The sequence below is a fragment of the Bos taurus genome, chromosome 3 (genome assembly GCF_002263795.3).
Source record: "Bos taurus isolate L1 Dominette 01449 registration number 42190680 breed Hereford chromosome 3, ARS-UCD2.0, whole genome shotgun sequence".
Lineage (NCBI taxonomy): Eukaryota > Metazoa > Chordata > Mammalia > Artiodactyla > Bovidae > Bos > Bos taurus.
Genome location: NC_037330.1, coordinates 120373072 through 120389328, shown reverse-complemented (window position 1 = coordinate 120389328; position 16257 = coordinate 120373072). Strand labels below are relative to the sequence as shown.

At 59.5% G+C, this 16257-nt stretch overlaps 1 protein-coding gene across 3 annotated transcripts; it reads right to left on the bottom strand.

Annotated features, from left to right (window-relative positions):
• Positions 1-214: 214 nt before the first annotated feature.
• Positions 215-16252, bottom strand: PPP1R7 (protein phosphatase 1 regulatory subunit 7). 3 transcript variants are annotated; one of them, XM_005205038.5, is made up of 11 exons: positions 16184-16247; positions 13611-13672; positions 13060-13188; positions 10131-10186; positions 9522-9587; positions 8820-8950; positions 8327-8489; positions 7124-7240; positions 6187-6291; positions 3684-3770; positions 215-502 (listed from the first exon to the last, which is right to left on the bottom strand). In XM_005205038.5, exons 3-11 carry the CDS (start codon positions 13124-13126, stop codon positions 326-328), a joined length of 969 nt encoding a protein of 322 aa, XP_005205095.1. In that variant the 5' UTR covers positions 13127-13188; positions 13611-13672; positions 16184-16247; the 3' UTR covers positions 215-325. The 3 variants fall into 3 exon arrangements, with proteins under 3 accessions (XP_005205095.1, NP_001029410.1, XP_059738434.1); NM_001034238.2 differs by lacking the exon at positions 13611-13672 and having other exon boundaries at positions 16184-16252; XM_059882451.1 differs by lacking the exons at positions 13060-13188; positions 13611-13672.
• Between the last annotated feature and the right edge of the window lie 5 nt (positions 16253-16257).

Here is a 16257-nt window from a genome sequence, read left to right as displayed (position 1 = left end):
TGCCTGCAGTTTATTGCTAATACATACAGTTTACAAAGGGCATCTACTGGCCCAAGAGACTGCAGAATTGTGGGCAGAAAGGCCCGAGGGCCCCTGGACACCCTCCCAGACTCACTGCTTCACCCTCGGGGGGGCTCTGAGCGCCCTCTGAGGGGAGGACACGGAGCGCGGGGGGGCCACACCTGGTCGGCGGGGACGGCCCGGCACACGCAGCTTCACTCAGCGCCTTTTTATTGCCTCTGGGTTTGTGACTGCCGATACAGTGACGCTGCAGGAGCGGCGGGCGGGCTAGAACCGTGGCCGGGAGGCTCTGCAGGAGCGGGCCTCAGAACCTGACGAAGGTGGCGTCGATCTGCCGCACGCTGGGCAGGGCCAGCATGATCTTCCGCCGGTACTGCGGGTCCCGCTGCAGGGGGTTCCGCTCCAGGTACACCGTCTCCAGGCTCCTGGCGCCCTTCAGCTCGTCCAGGTCACTCCAGCAGTCCAGGAGGTTGTCGTTCATCTGGGGGGACAGGCACGCGTCAAGAGATGCCTCAGGACCCCACGGCCCTCACCCCGCCCCATGCAGAAGATAGGCCGGCCGTCCCCCGGGCGTGCGCTGGCCGGGCTGCGTCCCGCGGGAGGAACCTGGCGGACGCGCTAAGTCCATGTCCGGTAGAGGGACGAAGGAGCCGCCACACAGTGCCCGCCCCTGCCCCAGGCAGAGAGGGTTTCTCAGACTCGCCTGCTTAAGGAAGCCCGTGTTCACGGAACTCCCCGTGGGCCTCGTGTGCCAGCCGCCCTGGGACACCCAGGTTTCCAAACTCGGAGGCTGTGGAGGCCCCGAGGCCTGCTCCCAGGGGGCGCGGTGCCTCTACCGCAAAGGGACAAGGGCTGCTCCTGGAGGAGCCGTGACCAGCGCCCCGCCCCGCCCGTCCATCACCGTCCTCCGGGCTCCACCACGTGCAGTCAGGGCAGGAGGAGGCTGTGGCCCAGGGGCTGGGGCTACAGCCGGCCAGCCAACAGGGGCCGCATGAGCACGGGGTGCACGCCTTCAACACGTGCCCCTTGGTAAGCACGGCTGTCTGGCTCCTGCTGTGGTCCGGGGGCCCCTGGCGCCCACAGTCTTACTGCCCCACACCTTCCAGACTGGACGGACGGCTCTGCTCTCCAGTTGGTCTTTAGTGTTTGTTTTGTGTTTTAAGCAGCACCTTCTACCTTTCTTTTGGCAAAACACACAATCTATTTATAAGCATTTTTTGTATTTTCTTCCTTAAAAAACATGGCTTCTGTGTTTCTGCTACAAAATACGGCGATAACGGGGGAGTGCTGCGAGGTGTGTTCTTAAGGCAAGTCTGTATCACGTGAGTGTCAATAACGTCCACAGAAGTGAAAAGACACCTTCATGGAACAAACTGAGCCCTGTCTCTCCTTCAGAGCGGAGGGCGTGGCAGCCGGATCTACTCCGACCCCTTTCCCGTGTCGCTGCTGGTGGTGTCCGTGACTCGCCCGCGCCTCCTCTCCCCTCCAGTCATCTGAGCCAGACGTGCACGCCACATGCTCCCCCCGTGAGCCGTCACAGGTGTGCTGACTCCGCTGTCCCGGCAGTTACTGCGTTCACAAGCCCCGGGCCTCATCAGTTCGGGTGTTCCGAGCACGGCCAGCCTCCAGCGCTTTCCCCAGGATTTAGGAGAGTGGACCTAGGGGTTTTGCTCAGCGCCAAGTGTGTTCCCTCGCCTTAGACAAGGGAACTCCCAGATGCGTCTTTGTATGTGTTCAAAATGAAACTCAAAACCATTCACCTGTATTGTCTCCACAAAAAGTCTAGAACATCTGGAAGGGTCACGCGGCGGGGTGGGTGGGGGGCGGTGGTCTGTATGTCTCTCCTGAGATCTTCCCAGCCGAGGTGTGAAGGAGCAAGGCGTGGGGAGTGAGCTCCCGATGCGCTCGTCTTCTCAAAGAACCTCCCGGAAGCACCACTTTAGTTCCTTCCGATCTAGACTGCCTCCTGCCTCCTTCTCGGTTTTTCCTGTCACAGGAAGTGACCTTTAAAGCAAGCTGGCTGCTGGTCGTGCAGCAGGGCCCGCACCCAGATGCAGCGGGCTGCTCCCTGCGGCCGCGAGCTTGTTCTCCAGCCGTTCCACACTTGACCGCTGCGTTACGTGGACACACAGTGGAGGTCCCCCCAACGTCCTGACCAGCACCCCTCGCAGGCAGAGCACACGGGGACGGCGGCCTGTGGCCGTCTCTCTCCTGGGTACGTGTGGTCGCGTGGGCACGCTGGTGACCCCGAGGACTCTGCCAACTCCTGGTGGGTGAGCCTGGGCTCACACGTGAGCGTCCTGCCTGAACCCACGCTGGGGTCCTGCTGCAGACACAGCCGGGATGGCGCTCCAGGCACACGGTCTCCAGAGTCTATTCCAGTGGTTGACATTTACATACAAAATTCACATTCACTTCCCCTCCAATTCAGCAACGCTTGAAACAAAACCCAGATGTGGGAGAATCCTCAAGCTATTTTTCTGACGCAACAAAATCACTTGTAGGCTGCTGGCATCAGACTAGGAGTCTGCTACTTCATAGAAAGCTGGGGGTCGGAGAGCACGCGAGCCCCCCAGACACAGCCAGTCTGCTTACGACCCCATCGTGGGGGCATCCTGCCTCCTGGGGCCTCTGTCACTCAGGCCAGCACAGGCTCCCGGGAGGATCGCAGGGGCACGAGGGCCGGCACCTGGCTGGGCTGGGGTGAGGGGTGGGCGCATGTTGTGTGCCGCGTGCCCCGGTGCTGGAGCAGCCCGTCAGGACCCCGGCTCTGGGCTCCTGCTCTGGCTGTGTGGCTCCCTGCCTCTTCAGACCGAATCTCTCTGCTCGGATCCTCTGCCGATCCCCGGCCACACCCTCCTGCAGGGCTGGGCTGCACACCAAACCGCAGCTCCCACGGCTCGCTTCACGCCGGACTTCGGAGGCCGGCCCTGGCGTCGTGCCCTGTGCCGTCACTAGGGGGCAGCGGCGTGCTCACAGGGAAGCCCGGGGCACTTCTGAGACGGGGAGCAGAGAACACCCAGGACGCCAGAGGGCTGGCAGAATGGCTGGCCAAGCAAGGGGCAGGCCGTGGACACAGCACAGATCTCTGGCGACGCTGCTTTACACATGGCACTCCCTGTAGGAGTCACGCTTGGGGCACGCACGTGGAACCTTGACCCTGAGGATCTCAGCTGGGGGTGGACCTGCAACGCCCGCTTCTTTTGCCTCGTTTCTCATCAGTGGGCTCCAGGAACCACCCCCATCGCCATGAGACCAACACGAGGCACGTTCCAAGGTGACCAACCACAGAGGCCCATCCATACTTCCTCCCGTGGTTCTGGGCTATCTGAGCTGGAAGCACGGCCCGAGGGCTGCGTCTGGAAGCCCTCCAGCCACACGGCGATCCTGGGACTAACCCACACGGATCACGGCTTCCCAGGTTCTCACGCGCCTGGCCATCGACTGCTCTGCCTCTGGGCTGGGGCAGGGCCTGACTGCCGTGACTTTACCCAGCTCGCTGGTGACGCTGTTGCTGGAAGGCCACACGCAGCGTGGGGACTGCGTCTGCGGCCCCCCGAGCCCTCGGTCCCTGGCCCAGCCCCTAGAGCCACAGCAGACACACTCCAGGCACCGGGACCCGCTCAGCTGAGCGCCAGCAAGCGCACATGCGTTGCACTTACCCAGAATTCCTGCAGCTCTGTTAGGTGGCTGACATTCTCAATCTTTTTGATTCTATTTGACGCAATGTCCAACATCGTGAGTTTGTTCTAGAACAAGGAGATAAAATTTTCCTGCATTACCTCATTTCTGCTGCGACTCTGTGGCCATGCACACCGCGCTGGGCGCTGGGCTTACAGCGCGAGGCGAGCTGCCCTCTGCCCTCACAGGAAAGGGGGTGTTGGCGGGTAGGGGTGGGGGGCATGGCCCTGCGCCCTCCTGCAGCTCCTGCCCAGTTTACACCGAATCCTCTCCACTGCCTCACTGCGCTTGTCCCTGGGGTCTGAAACCAGTGCCATCGGACTCCACGACCCAGACTCCCACATCCTGGTCCAAAGGACCCCAGTGAGATGCCCGGGCCAGAAGGGGCAGGTAACACCTGCCAAAGCAGAAGAGGCCTGGGCGCTGGGAGGCTGCCCGGGCCCCTGGGGTGGGCCCTGCGGGGCAGGAGGTGTAGCAGCGTTTATCTAGTGCCTGTCCCTAGGAGACATTCAACCCCAAGCGATCCTGAAACAGTCCCTCTTCACTTAGGGCAGAGGACCCAAGGCATGGCGAGGGCAGGGAAGGGCCAGGCCCCGCGCCATCCCTTCTGGAAGGGACTCTGCTTCTGGCGCAGAGAAGAGCGCTCAAGCAGCCCATCTGGGCGCTGACACGGGCAGGGGCTGCTTCTGCCGACTGCTGCTCAGATGGCCACTGACTGCAGCAGGCCGGCAGGCACCTGCCCGCGGGCTACAGGGGCTTTGGGCAGACAGGGACTCGGGAGAACCGCGCAGGAGGCGGCGCGGGGATGGTGGGGTGGGGCCCGGCTAGGCCCGCTGTGCCTGCTTCAGGGGCTGGGTGGCGTGGGGAGCGCGTGCGCAGGGAACTGGCCGGGCTGCAGCCTCTATGGCATGTGGAGGCCGTGACCCCGTGGCAGCCCCCGTGCAGAGACCAGGGCGGGGGCGCCCAGCGGTCAGAACAGGCCCAAACCTCCACACAAGGACCCCATCCCGTGCTTGATGCTACCTTGAGATTTTCTGGGGAGCTGGACAGTGTTTTGAAACCTCATTCAAAAGCAAACCAGTACTAATTACTTAAAAAAAGGTAAGGAGAAGGATGGGGGTAAGGTGGGGCAGGGAGAGCAAGCGCCCCAGAGAGTGCAGCGTCTGCAACCACAGTCTCCCCGGGCAGAGCTGCGGCAAGGCCCAGCACCCGGAGAAGCCCGAGCAGGGCGGCCCCGGCGCCGGGGGAGCAGGCGTTCTCCGTTTGGGAGAAAGATCACTGACCGCTGGCCTCGTACCACAAGAGTAAACTCCAGGGAAGTTAAGAGATGCAGCTCAGAGGAAAATACAGGACAACTTTTGCTCTCTAGTTGGATAAAGCCTGTTCCATTTGATTAGGAGGACGTTACAAAAATACAATTGCTTTAAAGCCACAATTCTTTGTCCTGTTTTGCTGCAGAGGCCCACATGGGGTCCAGTACCGGGCCGGGCCGGGCCGTGCAGCACACCTCCGGGACACCTCCCAAGTTCCCGCCCCGTCCTGCCGGCCTGGCGTTCTGCTGCTCCCGGGGGCCACGCCCTCTCCCGCGCAGACCCTCCAGCTGGCGGCGGGGACTGGCGTGGGGAGGGGTCCCTGCCCAGCCCCACCTCTCAGAGCCTGGCCTCGACCTCCCATCCTGCGCCGCCCGGGCGTGCACCCAGGTCACACGCCAGCTCTGCAAACATCCAAGTGAAAGGCAGGGGAGGTGCCACACCCACTGGAGGCGAATTCACCACCTCTTCCAGAATTCTGTAAATGTTGGTGAAACAAAATCCAGAAAGTGGGTTTCCCCTAAAACCTCACTGATGTTGAGGCCCAGGGCCAAAGAAGCCCTTACGAAGATTGAAACAGTGCTTACCAGGCGACCGACTAGGTTACACCTGCTGGCAATTAAAACAGGAAAAAACACCCAGTGAAATGGAGTGAGTTCAAGCATTTTATTTGTCTTGAATACTGTGCTGGGGGAAAGCAGGCTGGCCTGTGGCAGCTGAGGAGGGCAGGGACTTCCTGCAGGCTCAGGGCCAGGGCTGTCCCCCCTGCCCAGTGCTTCTAAGGCTGTCCTGTGCTGGGTGGGCAGGGCTGGTGGGGAGGGAGGGGGAGAAGGGGGGAGGGGGAGGAGGGAGCGAGGAAGGTGCAGGATCTGGGCTCTCAGCTGGGGGTGGGGCCAGGAAGCCGGTGGCCAGGGGCAGGAAGAGAGGGCAGCGGCTGACAACTAAGAGTCCTCCACGGCACAGGGACACCCAGGAGCAGCTAGGGTTTCTGTTTTAATTACTGTTGGCCATGCCACGCTGCACATAGGATCTTAGTTCCCTCACCAGGGACGGAACCCGTGTCCCCTGCACTGGAAGCTCGAAGACTTAACCACTGGACCAACAGAGAAGTCCCTAGGGTTTACTTTTCAGACATCTTCCCAGGGCCCACCCCGCGATACAGCTCAGCTCTTACATTGTTGTCCAGGCCCTCGATGACCTCGATGCCGTTGTGGCTGAGATAGAGCTCCCGGAGGTTCACCAGGCTCTGCAGGCCCTCGATCTTGGTCAGCCGGTTGCTCTGCAGGGAGAGTTGGAATGGCGTGAGACCGGGCGCTTCTGGGAGCAGGGCGGCGGACACAGGGCTCCTGAGAACTGGGCGCCGCCCACAGTGCCTGCAGGGGCCTGGCCCAGAGGGAGGCAGACTAGGGCCCTGCGTCCGCCGTCCTGGGCCAAACTCGTGCACGCGGCCAAAGGCTTTGATGCACAAAACTCACTTTTCAAATTCTACTTGAGAAAGGTCTACCTCAAATAATTAACTCAAAAATGTCAAAATCAGAATATTTAAAATCATTTGGTTCTCATTTCTTTTGGCATCCATCGTAACTCGAGTTAGAGCACAGCGCCCGCTTCTCACACGGATTTGAACGACACCTGCTTTCCGAGAGGCATGGGTGGTCCTGGGGGTCCTGTCCCCATGGCCTGCCACTGATGCCCCCAGGCCCACCACCACGCACCTGCTCCTGACGAAAGGAGCCGGGCCGCAGCCACGCAGGCACTGCCCACCCTACGTGGGCACTGCCCAACCATGCCCAGGTGGCACGCCCCCGAGCACGGACGGGACGGGACGGGACGGGGGTGTCACTCCCACCATGGAGCCCAGCACAGCGTGAGCTGTGGAAAGATGAGCTGCCCTGGCTAAAAACCGCCTGGACTTTCGTTAGGAGAAGATACGTGGTGTGTTAAGGAAGGAAACCTCAGGTCCATGCCTGTCACGGGTGTTGCAGATCTGTGAAGTGTGATGTCTCCATTTCTCACTGACAGTGAAGCCAAGTGCTGCCCAGCGTGGAGACAGTGGACGAGCAGAGCCCTGCCCCAGGGGCGCGCGGGGCGGGAGGCTGGGCGGTCCGTACCTGCATGCTGAGGACGGTCAGGTTGGTGAGTGCGTCAAGATTCTGAAGCTTAGTGATCTTGTTTTTCCCCAAAAACAAACTCTCCAGGTTGGTTAACGTGTCGATATTTTCAATCGCCTGTGAAAATCAGGACAAGGCAGCAGTCACTGGGGAGGGGAAAGGGCCCGCCCCCTCGGGCGAGCCGACGAAGCTGCGCGCGATGTCAAGCAGGAATTACCCACTCTGGGATCCCCCCTAGGCAACCTCACTTCAGAGTGCAACCTGAGAACAAGACGCGGTGGTGTCCTGCGGGTGACAGCTGCGGGAGCCCCGGGCCTGGGACGCCTCCAGGCTCCTGGGGGTGCTCTGCCCCTCCCCGCTCTGCCCCGTGCTCCCCAGTGCCCTGTGGGCAGCTGCGCTAGTGAGCGCCCCCTGGCAGGCCTCAGGTCCCCGCCTCCCGGGGACACCACTCTCCCACAGCAGGCTAGCTGAGCTTTTCCAGCAGGGGCTGCAGTGGGGCCTCTGAGTGCAGAGCGAGCCTCTTGTTCAGTCCTCACAGAACGGGCCAGGGCTGGTCCGGGAGGACAAGGACACCAGGGCAGGGCAGTGACGCGGCCCCCCCCCCCCCCCCCCCGCCCCGCAACGGGACGCTGCGCACACGCTGATGCCCGGGCCACGCCCAGTCTCACACGCGCTGCTTTGCTGCTCTCAGCCGCACCGCCACCAACGGCACAAGAAGCCCGTGCCGCAACCACTCTGCTTGGTTGCGTCCTGTCTAGCTCACAAGGGCCAGCCTGAGCTGACCAGTGTGCTAGAAGCTTCCAAAAGCTGGAGGGGCATTTCTGGCATGGAGGTGGAGGAAGGGCTCAGAAACCCCGCCCTCAGCCACTCAGCAGGGGTGTGTGGGCCAACCATGCACCAGGCTGTGCCCACCCCACCACGGCCCGGAGTCGGGGCCCGTCACCCTGCTGTGCACGGGCCCCTCTGTGCCAAGAGGTGCGTCTAAAAACACACCCAGCGGCATGTTGAAAAGCAAAGCGCTGGGGGCTCCTGTCCGGCAGAGTGCAATGGGAGGGTCAGCTAAGAGTTACACTGTGACTCGAATGAGGAGCAACAGAGTGCTGTGTGCAGAAGAAAGGGCCATGCTTTCACTAACACCGACCCCCAGCGAGCACGCGGTCTCGTGAGACACAGCTCCAGGCCGCGCCCTGTGCCCACACCCACCCGTATCCGGTTGGACCCCAGCTCCAGCATCTGCAGTTGGTGCAAGCTGCTTATGTTCTCTATTTTGTTGATCTTGTTGTTGACCAAGAAGAGCTTCTTCAGTCGTGTCAACTTATCAATTCCTTCAATGTTTCTCAGTAGATTAAAAGAAATATCTAAAACCCTGGGAACAGGCAAAGCATTTATTAACAAGCATAGGCCACACCGAGCTCAGGATGTAGCGGGCTTAGAGGCAGCAGCCCGCCCGGGGAACGTGGTGGAGCGGGCAGCCCATAGGGCCCCCGAAGCCTGCTGCCCCGGCTCCCAGCACAGGGCTGAGGACAGAAACCGTCTTCTCCCCAAGGAGCTCAGCCTGACATCTCCAGTCAAAGGCTTCACGTGTGGGCTGGGACTGTGGGCAAGCCGGTGCCCCCGGGGGCTCCCCAGGCCCAGGTTCGGGCTGCGGGACTGGTTTGGGGGTGGCTGCCGGGCCCCCTGCAGCCTCACAACTCACTCCAGCTCTGTCAGCGCGTCCAGGTTCTCGATCCTCCGGATCTGGTTGTCGTAAAGGTCCAGCTCTCGGAGGCTCTGCAGCCCCTCTAGGTTCTCAATGCACTTGATCAAATTCTGCCGGAGGCAGAGCGTCTGGGGGACAGAAAAAGGGCAGCTGGCACAGGCGACGGGGAGGCCTGCAGGAGGGCCCACTGTCCCTGGACTTGGCCTCCGCACACGGGGTTTTCCTCCTGTTTTCTAGAAAGGTGCTGACCTGGACAGGACGGGCAGACACCCACGGGGATGGAGGGAGGCCCTGATGAGCGTTCTTACTTGGTGAGGGAGGCCCTGGGCAAGGGGAGGGGTGCTGTTTTGCAGCAGAGAGAACTCTCGGTGGCTCAGTTTTGAAAACCAGACTGAACTGTAGTGAGTTAAGCACGCGCAGTCTGGGCTGCACGTGGCTGCAGGCAGGCTCTGATGGAGGCACCGCTGATCTGAGCCACCGCGTGAACCTGGGGAGAGCCAGCCAGCCGAGCATCCAACCTATCACCCTGCAGGGCTCAGGGTCAAAGGTGCCCGAGGGACGCTCCCGGTGCAGTGCGGCACCTTCCTGAGCACGGTCACTGCGCAGAACTGATCTGTTCCGGTTTATCCACATCCTGCGGGGGGATGCACTCTGCAGGGTCACATGGGCCCCTCCCATGCAAGGACGAGCTCCTCTCACCTTCACTTTCTTCAGCACCTCAAATCCTTCAATTTTTCCAATGCGATAGTGATTCAAATCAACATCCTGAAACAGAAACAAAACCTAGTTCAGCTGCAGACAAGCACCTGGAGACGCGCTCCCCGGGCTTGGAGCCACGAGGAGGCTGGGAGGCGGCGGGGCTTGGGGAACAGTGCCTTCCGGAGCCGTGGGGACAGCTGACGCGGGCACAGCCGTGCCGTGACAGGCAGCGGTCTGATGTGAGACCGACCCTCCGAACTAGCGGCGCGAGAAGCCTGCTCTCGCCCACGCGCCCCTCGTCACCCCTGGGGGCTGCCCCGCCCTCGCCTGCGGCTCCTCATGGCCCCAGGACGGTGCAATCATCTGACGCGTGTAGCAGCAGTCAAGGCGCTGCCTCTGCCACACAATTCTTGGTGTGTAAAGCACAATGAGATCAAGCACTGGTGTTAAAAACAGTGAGAACACAAGGACTCTGAGCAACCAAGGGAGGCCCCGACTACTGGACCTTCCAGGGAAACCACCTACTAATCTGGCACCTTCGTAAAAGACACCCTGATGGCAGAGCACTCCGCCACCAGGCCCCTGGGGTGGCTGAGCAGGCAGCGTTACCTCTGCGTCTCTGTCCAGGCTAATGGTCTCCATATCCACAGGCAGCTCTTGTCCTTCTGGAAAAGGAAGAAGAAAAAGCCCATTCAGAGCTCTGGTCTCCAGGAGCACGTGCCTGGCCATTGGGGGCCAGCTGAGGCGGGCTGCCTGAAGCGCGGGGCCAGCTCAACAGAGGAGGACCCTGTAGGCGACACCCGAGGGCAGCGATGACGCGGTGGAGCTGACACCTGACAACCGGCACCTCTTAAGGTTCTGTCTCCTGAACTCAGCTACTGGCAAAGGCCTCCAAGATCCCACCCACGTCCTACAACTTTCCAAGAAAGGAAATGTAGTCTGAAGCTGTTGGCAGAAGGGCGGGGGGTGACCGAGCCTCAGGTGACCCGAGCCAGCAGCACGGAAGCTGCCCACCGCCACCTTCCAGCGCAGCCTGCAGCGGTACCTTGGGGCAGCCTGCCCCCAGTCTTTCCCTTCTGGTCTGTGGCAATGAATCAGGTCACTTAAATGTGGGTCATGCCAGGCACATCAGATGTTCTAGGACGTGCCTTTCATTGCTTTGGAAAATGGCCCTGCATCTACAGACACGTCTCTCTGCACAGAGCAAAACAAAATGAAGCTCAGTTCAACCGGCAGGATCAAAGAGCCTTGCCAAGTAAGTGAAACAGCGCTTGCTGAGGAGCCGGGGAGGCTGGGAGCCAGTCCACCCTGGAGAGCAGTCTCCAGGGCCCCGGAGGGGCCAAGGAGGGCAGGTCCGGACCAAGCGCAGCACGTCTGACTAGAAGGCTGAGCTGCTCTCCCAGCCTGCCAGGTGCATCAGGACCTGCAAGAGGTCACGCACAGAACCGGAGAGCATTTCCATGCAATCTGCTTTTGCTCACAACATGCTGCTGAAGAAACTGGGTCGCCTGTGTGCAGAGCGCCTGGTCCTTGGTGGGCGTGCCTGCTGTCTGGCCTGTGCCCCAGGGACGACGGTTACCGCCACTGCTCAGCGGCCTCCTGCCTCTGCGTCTTCCCTACAGCAACACTGCCCACATCCTGGCCTCATACCCCCGGCGCCTCCCCAGGACGGGCAGCTCACACGCTGGACTGGAGGCCCCGGAGAGGCACGCCCAACTTGGGAGCAGCCTGAGAGACTTCCTGGCCCTATACTGGCTAAATTCATTGTACCGGCTTTTCCATAACTGTCAACAATGGCTAGTTAAAAAAGAAAACATGCCATTTACTCTAGGTCAGCCATAGCTTTATGGAATCAATGGCTAGTTAAAAAACAAAACATGCCACTTACTCTAGATCAGCCATAGCTTTATGGAATGTCAACAAATCCAAGAATTAAATAAAAGGAGCTGAGCAAAACCAAGAGACTGCCCAAAATGACCCTCTTCAGAAGACGGCACGGCCGACAACATCGACTCAGAGCCGCAGAAAGACACGGCTCAGCAAAGGCAGGGCGGCCACGTGGGGCCCAAACCAGGATCCCGGTCACAAGGGGCACGCAGCGCAGGGCGGCGTTCAACACGCCCGCTTCACCTTTGAGACAGACGCTACCAGCCACCTTCCTGAACCTCTCACCTATGTTTCAAGTGTTAAAACATTAACTTACAGAAAATAAGGGAAAGGTAGCAGCTGACAGGTATGAATCTGTTTACTGGAACCTAAAGACCTAAACAAGCACAGGAAGGAGCAGGCCCCGGGCCTCTGAGGACTTAGGCAGGCGCGCCTCCCTGGAGGACTGCTAGCCAGGTTCCTGGAGGCAGGAGCCCGGGTGGGACCCGCTTCCGTGCCGGGAGCGCCCGCGCCAGCACGCTGGGTGGCAGGACGTGCCGTCAGGCGCTCGCCCCGGCCTCCCGTGACTCAGCCCCAGGGAGAGCTGTCACCCATCCCTCCCACGCGCTTCTCCACCCACATGGCTTCCAGAACGCTGCCTCTGAAGTTCCTAAATAACGTGAGTGGTACTTCTGTGGTAGTTGCCTTTTGCCTTGAAATTAGGTTGCCATAGTTACCAAGCATGTGAGCTGGCACAGAGCATGATGTTACTTTAAAGACTAGTTTTGCTTTTATCACCGTAAGAGGAATGCACGAGTATTGATGCCTTAAAACCCCCACGATGGAGACAAACCGAGAAAATGCAGAATGCACAAGGCCCTCTCAACCTGCTGCTTAGAGATCCCCCGCCGCAATCACTGGACATGTTTTCTCTCTCAAGTAGGCAAAACTATATGCTATTATCAATATTTAAAAAACAAAGATAGGATTTTAACATGCACATTGTTTGTAAAAAAAATCTGCTTTTTCCACCTAATATATTTTGGACATCCTTCTGTGTGTATGGTTTCCCTCACTTCTCTCAGTGGAAACTGATTTTCTAAGCAAACAAAGAACAAAGGTTTCGATCATGGTTCAGGGGTGAAAAACCACCATTACAGGCAGAGAACACTTTTTTCAACTCTAAATTCATTTTGCTGTTTTTAATCACTAAGAAGACAATTTAGAAGCTGATCCTCAGGCTGACAAGCATGGTGGAGCGGGATTCAGAAACGACCTCTCTGAGATAAAGTTAGTCCATGTGGCCGAGGCAGGAGAGGAAGGCACGCAATGCTTATTTCACTTCAGTCTCGCTTTCTGAACATGGGGGTGATACATGATTTCCTGGTTCTGTTCCAGAGGACACACTCATCCAGTATCACCAGTGGCTGTATTTGCCTTCCGTGAAATTAGGAAACCATCCATCTTGCCTGCAAGTGCCCTACGTATGGAGCTGACTCAGCGAGCGCCTCAGAGGGGGCCCTGCTCCAAGCCCTCGCCCACTGGGCCCTGTGGGCCTCCAGAGTGGGCAGGGTCCGTGCCAGGTGGCATCCCTCCCCCGTCCCCAGGCTGAGCACAGCAGAGCTCGTGTCCTGCCGCTGAGTGGGTCTCAGGCCCTCCTCTCGGCCGGTACCTTCTGGGTCCTCGTCTCCCCGCTCCTCTCCATCCTTTAGGCTGTGCGCGCTGAGGTCCGCCACCATCCCGCTGTTCTGCTTCTTCCCTTCTTCGTCGCCCGACTCTTCTGATTCAACCCGCCTGTCAACTGAACCCACACACACCCATAAGAACGCATATTCACGTTAGGGAACTCAGTGAGGAACATATAACAGACTGACATCCAGCTGGAAGTCAGAAAGACTTCATTCAAGAACTTTTGTTGAATTCAGGTCAACAAACATTTGAGTACTTTCCACGTGTGTCCTGGCACCATGTGAGGCACCACCCAGAGGAGGGGAGGACTGGGCTTTGGGAAGAGGGTAGACCAGGGAGGCCGCGGGTTACAAAGGTGAGGAGCACACTACTCCTGCTCTCAAGGAACTCGTGAAGAACGCCAGGTATCTGGAAGGCCTGGGTGGCTTGTGGCTGAACGTGCTAATGGTAACACACAGAGAAGCACCTCCTGTCCGCGCCCTCTTGGCCTGGATATCCACACAGAGGGGACCGTGTGACCCTCCCGCCACATACCTTCATCCAGGCTCCACTATCCATTTGGCCAAGAAAACCAGCCCAGTTCACAGGCCCACGTTCTGAAAGAAATCAAGACTAACTCAAATCAGACTGTGGGCAGTGGGGCGCTCTAGAAAAGGAGAAGACAGCCAGCAGTGCTCCACGCCCCACACGAGTCATGGTCTTAACACCACGGCACGGTCAACCCAGCGCAGTCCTGTACTCGGTGAGTGCCGAGTCGCCTCAGTCGTCGGACCGTAGCCCACCAGGCTCCTCTGTCCGTGGGATTCTCCAGGCAAGAATACTGGAGTCGGTTGCCATGCCCTCCTCCAGGGGAATCTTCACAACCCAGGGATCAAACCCATGTCTCTTATGTCTCCTACATTGGCAGGCAGGGTTCTTTACGACTAGCATCACCTGGGGAGCCCAGTTAAATGTAGCTGACTGGTAAAAAATCTTTTGGCAAGACTGTCAGATAATTTTCCTTTTTCTCAATTTTTTTGCAACCTCTGTGGAAGCCTGTCTGGAAGAGCTAGAGCACTCGCAGGCTGCGTGGTGTCATCAGTCACAGGGCAAGGATTCTCTCTTCTCTGACCACAGCTCATCTACAGAGGGGTGTGTTCCGTGGGGAGGGACGCTGCTTCAACTCCGAGTCTTCCACTGGGATTAGTAAAGCAGCACCAGCAAAGGCTGTTGGCCAAGTCCTGATGAATTCATGTCTAACACCACCACACCCATTCCTTCTTCCTGCGATTTACTGGCAACTTAGATCAGCTACTCACTACCTGTGGTCTTGGCTCCTGCCTGGCCTCCTAACTGGTCTCTCAGTGGCTTGTCTGTCTGTTTAAATCTATTCTCCAGAGACTCTGATCTGATCCCAGAATCCAAATCTGATCTTTGACTCCCCAAATGCCTAGAATGCCCGTGACTCTTCCTGAGTGTGCACCTTACCCCGACAGACACAGCTTTGACCTGTTACTTCCTTTTCGAAGCCTCAGTCTCCTCACAAGTAGAAGGTGCAGTACAGTACCCACATATCAGCGTCGCTGTCAGGCACAAAAGCATGTGTGTGACATGCATGAAGACGTGTAATAAATTAGCCGTCACTAGGCACAGCCTCTCTGTGGTCCAGGCTAAGGGACAGCAAGTCTACTGGGCAATGGTCTGGTGCAGCTGAGCCCAGGGTGGCAGGGGCTTAGCTCATGAAGGGCAGCCAAAGTGAAATATGGGATAGCAGATCAGCATACCAGGTGACCGTGGGGCACTGGGGACAGTGGCCTGGCTCAAGGTATTGGCAGGGGGAACAGGAGAGGTAGCAAATACTGGGAGATACTAGGGAAGTGGGGGCAGCAGAGCTTGCTGATTTGTCGAATGGGTGGCAGCCAGAGAGAAGGAATTGCCTAGGTTTCCTCCCATTTGCCATTTACCAAGACAAAGAGACGGCTGAAGAGGAAGTGGGAGAGGTGGGAGGGCGGGAAGAAGGCGGCTAAGAAGAGGTGCTTCCCTGCTCAGAAAGACCCAAAGGTCTCCAGATCCAAGACCTTCCCGAGCTCCTCCCCTCCACCCAGGCCCTCCACCACGTGCCCTGCGTGCCTCACCCGCCACACTCTCCTCCAGTACCCCTGTCACTCCTGGTCACTCCGACAGGTCACACTCCCTCACAGCCCTATGCCTGTGCATGCTTTCCTTCAGCGGAGGCGGCCTTTGCTCTTTCCCGCCCCCCCGACCCCCAACCCCGGTCTCCAGCCTGGCTGACTGGTACATCCTTCGAGGTGCAGCAGGTAGCTGGCTCTGGCTGCTGCAGCCATCACTCCCAAACATGGGGCCGCCTCTTCCACCCCTTCCCTAGCACTTGACACTGGAGACCCCGGCTTCTCTTCGGGAGCCCTCAGGAAACCAGCAGAGCCAAAAGTACAATGAGCGCTCAAAGACACGACTGGCTCTCCCCTGGGGCTAGGTGTGCATGTAATTATATACACACATAACACGCGTGCAGATTTGTTTTCAACAAAGCCAAAGAGTTGAAATTAGTCTTCTGGATCTATTATAGCTTTGAAAACTGGAACCTGTCGATTCTATCACTCAACTCTCTGCTGGGGTCAGCCGTTCCCCTCAACCGGTTCGCTTTCCAGAGGACCCTTCTCCACCCCTGCCGCGTCCACCAATGAGCTGCCTCGGGCGGGTCCCAGCGAGCCCGCGCCTCGTATCCCGGTCAGCTGCCTGGAGACCTGTCTCGCGGGTCAAGCTCAGGGATTCGGTGCGAGGATCCCAGCAGCTGGGGCGGGTACAGGGGGCTGCGGGACCGCCGCGCCCTCAGTCCTCACCCACAAGCCCGGCCCTCCCGCCGCTCGCCCCGGCCCTGCGGCCCCCGTCGCCCCGGCCGCCCGCGCCCTCCCGGCCACTGCCGCCTCAGCACCGGGGTCCGCGTCCGGCTGTCCGGGGCCACCCCCGCCCTGCCGGCTGGCAGATGTCACGGGGCGCGCGGGGCTGGGCCCGGGCCGCCCCGTTTCTCCCGGGCATGACTGGCACGGGCTGCCAACCCCGCCCCCGCCCGCCGGGCCCTTCGGTCGCCGCCCTGTGGGGCCGCTCACCCTCCATCATTTCCTGCGACTGTTGCTGGCCCGCGCCGCGCTCCGCCGCCATGTTGGCTGCTCTTTCCCTTTCC